General features: G+C 34.9%; 1 protein-coding gene across 1 annotated transcript in view; it reads left to right on the top strand.

Moving 5' to 3' along the window:
* SAMD10 (sterile alpha motif domain containing 10) overlaps positions 1-4327 on the top strand; it is a 126229-nt gene extending 121902 nt beyond the window's left edge. The window contains exons 4-5 of the mRNA XM_053710823.1: positions 848-988; positions 4224-4327. Of these exons, the coding sequence (XP_053566798.1) occupies positions 848-988; positions 4224-4246 (164 nt within the window). The 3' untranslated portion in view covers positions 4247-4327. The remainder of the gene's footprint in view (positions 1-847; positions 989-4223) is intronic.
* The last annotated feature ends 2607 nt before the right edge of the window (positions 4328-6934 follow it).

Raw genomic sequence — 6934 nt, forward strand, 5'->3', positions numbered from 1 at the left:
CTCTTACACTCCCCATACTTTATTTACCTTACTCTCTTCCACTCCTCATACTTTATCTAACCTACCCTCTCCCACTCCTTATACTTTATCTACCCTACCCTCTTCCACTTCCCATACTTTATCTACCCTTCTCTCTTCCATTCTCCCTTTTCTCCCCATTTCTCCCCTTTCTATTTGTATTATTCCATTGTTCTCCACTATCTCTCTATATTCTCCATCCTGCTCCATTTTCTCTCTCCCACTTCTCCCCTTCTTTCATTCTCAAAACTTCCCCACTTTTACTGCCTCCTCCTTGTTGTCTTTGCCCATCTCCTCCCTTTTCTCTGTCTCTTCACATTACACTTGCCTTTTCCTGCGCACTAAATATTTCTGTACCCTACTTATCCATTCCCTGTTGTCTTGTGTCTATTTATTCACATTCTCACTGCTCAATTTGTTTCTCCATCATATTATCCTTGTTTTACTGTAACTCTTTCTCCACTCTCTGCACCCTCTCTCCTACATTGGCCCTGCCGTCCTCTGTAATATCCCACCCATTTTCTCTCTCTTCCTCTACTATCGTTACTCTCTACCTACTCACGATTTGCTGCTGTTTTTGCTCTTCACTCTGTCTTTCTGTCCTTTCCCTCACTTCCCTTCTTTATTCTATATTTACTTTTCCACTCTCTTTCTCACACACCCTGTCTCTGCTTATCTTCCTCTATTATCTGCTTTCTGTCCACTATACCTCCTTCTACATTATCCGTACCTCCTCCTGCACTCTTGCTCACCGCCTTCTCTTTTTCTCCTCTCTTCTCCTCATACACTCTTTTCTGGCCAACCTTTTTCCATCACCAAATATTATCAGGCCGGGCTCTGTTGAGACTGAATGCAGAGAAGCTTCAGCGTATGGGGATTACCCATGAGTCTCAGAGGCAGGAGGTTTTACAGCAGGTGCTACAGCTTCAGGTGCGGGAGGAAGTGCGGAACCTACAACTGCTCAGTCAAGGTAAATAGGGTATAATTTACAATAGTGACATGGTGATCCATCATTATCAATAGACAGACACCTGCACACACATATGCACAAGTACACATGCGCACACACAGGTATACATACTGCATACACTCACATGAATATACACACATATATACATAAAAATACACATACACTCAGCTCCACACGCACACACAATACACTCAAGTATGCAGCCACACACACATACAGAAGAATGCAAAACCATGTAAATATACACACCCCCAGGGTATTGACCCCTACAAAATGAAAATTGTATAATAGTATATGCATCCCAACTATTTAGAATAAAAACATTTATTATTATTATTATATTATTATTATTATTATTATTAATTATTAGATAAAGCCATTTATTGGTAAAAGTGGAACTTATTAACAATAGGTAACCAACAATATAAATTATACAAAAAACATGTAATCAGCAGTAATAAAACAATTGCAGTAATATAGTTCAAACATATACTACTTCAGAATAATAATACTACAAAGATTATGACATCATTTTCACTAGCGATGTTACTAAAACTTCTACTAAAGATAATACTGCAATAATTGGTAGGCTCATATTATTTGGATTGTGTGCAGCAAAATATAGAGAAAGCAACTGAAATTACTTTATAAAACAATAAATTCTTTAGTGTCTATGAGAAGCACTTTTAAGATAGAAATTAACTTGTTTTAGTAAAAATGATTCTTTTACACTATATTTGATGCATTTACAAATGTCCTAGGAAAACTAACAGTAGAAAACAGAATTATTTGGATATTTTTCTACAGTTTAGCTATACAAAGTAAAATATGGTTTATATGCTCTTAGGAACAAATGTGCAGTTATAAATTATTACTATAAATTACTTCTCCCAAATTATAGAATATAAATAAAATAAATGTATTCATATTACATTGCAGTATTAGTCCCATGTAAGGATGCCTGTGTTAGTCATAGATAAAGTAATGTTTCAGCATTAGGAGGATATATAATTGGTCAATGAGATGTTGAAGGTTTTGGAGTCATCTTATTTTAATCCCTTTTGGGCTGTGTGTAAATCAGCCATTGTGCCTGTTTGTGATTGTTTTTAAAAACTCCTTATTATACCAGTAAATACTGTATATTGCAAGATGGAGCTATTTTAAAATTACAAAAATATATACCAAAATTATAGTAAATTCTTTTTTGTTTTAATTGACATTGTTGTCTGAGTGATACTATTAAAACTTTGGTCACTCCCTTTATTTTTCCAGAGCAAAATCTGACACCTGGGACTTTATTTTTGGGTATTTGAGCAGAAAAACAAAATATATTACTTTGAACCATTTAAACTCTGTATCTCAGTGTCCCACAAGACAAACGTCTGTTCTAAAGTTTCAGAATAGTAAGTGACCATGAGATTCTGCTTTTAGTATAAAGAAGAAAAACTAGGAATGCAGTAGATTTAACCCCTTAATGACAGCCAACATACCCTGTACATTGGCTGTCTGTTGCACTTTAAGGGGGTTTAATAACATGGGTCTTGCCGACAATGGTGAGACCGTGCCATTTCTCCATGTCTCAGGCAGTGAGGCTGCAGAAATATCGATGTCTCACCTCTGTCATAGAGAACCCACGCTGTTACAGCCCTGGAAGCCACTTGTGAAAGGTATCGTACAGGGTACTTCTCTGTCTTAAAGGGGTTAAGCTTCATTCCAATTTTTACAGCCAGACACACACGGACATGCCAGGAATACACAGGAACATACACATATACACACACAAACACTGTATACACACTCATACACAAGTATCTGCTACTTTCTTTTTAATAAATAAAATATACATGATTTCTCCACTCACGTCTTCATCTGTTTTTCCTTTATTCATAATTTTCTCCCTTATCCTTGAAAGGGACAGTGTACACATGCAAGCACTCCCACTGGGAAGTTAATTTCTACTAATGTGTCTTGTTTGCATTGCTCTTCTGTAGCCATTACTGCAGACTTGAACTTCTCAGTCCAGGTGGGGGGCTTCTATCAGTAAAATCAGCGGTTTCAAATAACAAAATAAAGATAAAGGAGAAGACATTTTGTAAAACCGTTTAATACACTCCAGTAAGTAACATAGGCCACTGGGAACACTTTACAATACGTTGTCTTTCTAACCATCTTTACAACATCTGTAATCTTTCTTTCCATTTTCTTCCTATCATGTTACCTGTCATCTTTCATCTAGGCATTTTTACATTCTCTCTCTTATATACAGTATGGGGTCTATTTATCAAGCTCCGAATGGAGTTCGCCAGAAACACAAGTTATGAAGCAGCGGTCTAAAGACCGCTGCTTCATAACCTGTCCGCCTGCTCTGATACGGCGGACAGAAATCAACTTGATTGAATATGATCGGGTTGATTGACACCCCATGCTAGCGGCCGATTGGCTGCGAATCTGCAGGGGGCGGTTTTACACCAGCAGTTCACAAGAATTGCTGGTTTTTAATGATAAATGCAGACAGCGTATGCTGTCGGCATTTATCGATGTGCGGCGGACATGGTTCGATATAGCGGATCATGTTCTTCCGACTTCCTCACAATGATAAATGGACCCCCATGTCTTTTATTTCCTCATAATATATCCCTCTCATACTGTGCAACCATTCCTTTCTCTAATTCTCTATGCACTTGCAACTTCTTTATAAAACTCAACACTCTTTACCCCCCCCCCCCGTATACACCTGATTCTATATACATTGACCAGAAACACAATTACTCACAACAGATAGTAACCAGCTTACCCACCAGTCTCTATTACATCTGCTAAAAGCTTTAGCTACCTATTTCTTTCTGCAAATACAATGTGACAACTTTGCTACTTACAACATGCCACCTGACTTTAGACTCTGTCAGTATGTACCAGGGTTATAATACAATTTATTCATTTACATTTTACATAAAATATAACTTTTGAGAGAGAAAAAATATTTCAATTTGCAATTTACATATTAAGGATCAGATTTATGGTGTTTTTATTTTTATACCATGTACCATTGTATAATTACTATATTTTTTTTGCTATGCACAAATTAAATTGTTTGCCATGTTTTGTATGTAAATTCTATTGCCATTTTAATACTTTTCTTAATTGCTTCTGATTTGTTGCTGCAATGAAGAACCATTAATCATAAACTCCACCTGGGTGAAGGTGTCTTCTAAATGTTTTTCTCTTTTTCCTGCAGCATCTTTTGTGAACTTCTCATAGGATTGCTGCTAGGTGAAGTTCCCAGATATTACGATTGACACCTTCAGGTTGCAAGGGGACCTTTCAGATGCAACAGAATTGAGAATACAAGGACATGCAGAGACCTCCACTGTGTCAGCTCTAGTTTTTTTTTTTTGGCTGGATTAATGATTAGCTCACTGAAAAAAATGCGGAACCCAACAATTCCTGCTGGAACACAACATTTGCTGCGCTGCGCAGAAGCCCATCTCCAACTAGACATATTGTACATTAAGTTTCTTAAAGGGACAGTAAACACCAGTCTCACCATAGATATTGTGATATCATGATCATTTGAAAATGAAACAATCTGTTGCTTTAAAGATATAATCATTCCACCAAATACTGTCTTGAAGACATCACCTGCTGACAATGCTTATGCTATAAGCATCCCCTTACGTTCTCCAGTTACTGATCTGATGGCAATACCCCATTAATGCAGCAGAACAATATTGGTTGATAGATTTTTAGCAGTTTCATGTAGCTTACTTCAGCCCCTTCTTTTAATACACAGAACACTCACTGAAACAGAATCGGTGCTGTGTCAATTAAAGGGATATGATATTCTCGTTCATTATTCAGATAGAGCATGCGGTTTTCAGACAACTTTCTAATTTACTCGTATTAAAAAAAATTCTTCATTTTCTTGGTATTTTTTTTGTTGAAAAACTGGGACGTATACGGAGGAGACGGCCCATTTCTAGAGCACTATATGGCAGCAGTTTTCCAAGAATGTTATCCATTTGCAAGAACACTGGATGACAGCACTATTTCCTGTCATGTAGTGACCCAGATGCCTACCTAGGTGTCTTTTCAGCACAGAATATCACGTAAATGAAGAAAATTTGATAATAGAAGTAAATTGGAAACTGTTTTTAAAATGGTATGCTCTGTCTGAATCACAAAAGATAATGTTTGGGTTTCGTATTTCTTTATGGCCATTTCAGCATTGTGATATACATTCTGTGGCACTTAAATCCAGTGATATATGTGTACTCTACAATTTATATTAGCAATACTAGAGTGCACATATATACATTAACAGATGTATGTATATATAACTGTATATGTACCTTTAAATGTGTATATATATATATATCAATACTCTATGTGTCAGTATGTATATATGTAGATATATTTTACAACTGTCATATGCAATATTTAACTCTTTAATGTATGCTAATTTATGATCTGTATCATAAAGTCTGAGACATGATGGTGTAATAGGATGCTCAAGGTTAGCCTAACATTTAAAGGGACATGATAGTTAAAAATGAAATGCAGATAAAACCCAACATGTTTCTAGCAAGTTTCAGTGACAATGTTAACTGTACACAGGCATGTGAATCACATGTATTTATGCTTATCAAAAATCTAGTTCTTATGGATTTCAGTTATGACTGTTATGTTTCTTTACGGCGAAAAGATACAGCAAGTTAAAATGCAATACTCTGTACATATGAATATAACCGTCTTCCTTTTCTATATACAGTATACAAAACTATATACACAGGTTAAAGCTTAGCTTTCATAAGTAATCTCTCAGCTAAAAAAAGGGTTCTTTGATCGTAATTAAATTGCCCTTGTCTCACAAAGTATTGCGGCTTTGTTTGGTAACCAAGGGGTTAATAGAAGATGCAAGTATGCCCCTTTTACAGCTTGCAGAGGGCCAACATGCAGCCCAGTCATGTGAATCACACAGTAGCTCTGCGTTAGATAGTTAGCTCTGTTGAGCCCTTGAACTATTATAGTATCATAAAAGGAGCACAATTTGTTTTTACTTATTTTGGGCTACATTACAAGTGTCACGCTATTTAGAACATTCATTCACAAGCAAACACCGCTGGAAGAATACTTTTATCGCGGGCAAATTAGCGCACATATTGCAAGTTGAAAGTAAAATGTTTGTGTGCAAGTGAAACCCAATGCATGGGCATCGTATATCACAACCACACTAACTCTTCTCCCCATAGACGTTAATAGAGTGCTTACACTTGTCGCTTGCATTATAACCCGACATTTGCACTAGATCGACATTGCTAAACCTGAAGGTAGTTATGCATATTTTACATTTGAATGTTCTTCATATAGAAGATTTTTTTTTTAAAATATATAATTTTATATTTATTTATAATATTTATGGGGTTTTTTTAAATGTATATCTATACCTACCTATATATCTATATGAATATATACAGGTATAGGTAAAATACATATACAGTATATATATATATATATATATATATATATATATATATATATATATATATATATATATTTAAATATTTAAAAATACTAAGAACATTTTACTATGTGAAGAACATTGGAATGTAAAATATTTACAGTAAATACACAGTAAAACACATCAAATATTAAAATTCAATAAAAATGATTTTTCATGCTTTAAGGTATTTGAGTTGAAAGGGCCCCAAAGTGTGTATGTATGTCTATATGTATATACATGTGTATATATGTGATTATACTGTATGTCTGTATATATATATATATATATATATATACACACACACACATATTTAAGCATATATTCATATATATATGTATATATATATATATATATATATATATATATATATACTGTATATATACACAAACATTATATAGCCCATTCCATTCAAACACATACTGTATAACTTTTAAGCCTTATATAAT

Source organism: Bombina bombina, chromosome 1 (assembly GCF_027579735.1).
Source record: "Bombina bombina isolate aBomBom1 chromosome 1, aBomBom1.pri, whole genome shotgun sequence".
Taxonomy (NCBI): domain Eukaryota; kingdom Metazoa; phylum Chordata; class Amphibia; order Anura; family Bombinatoridae; genus Bombina; species Bombina bombina.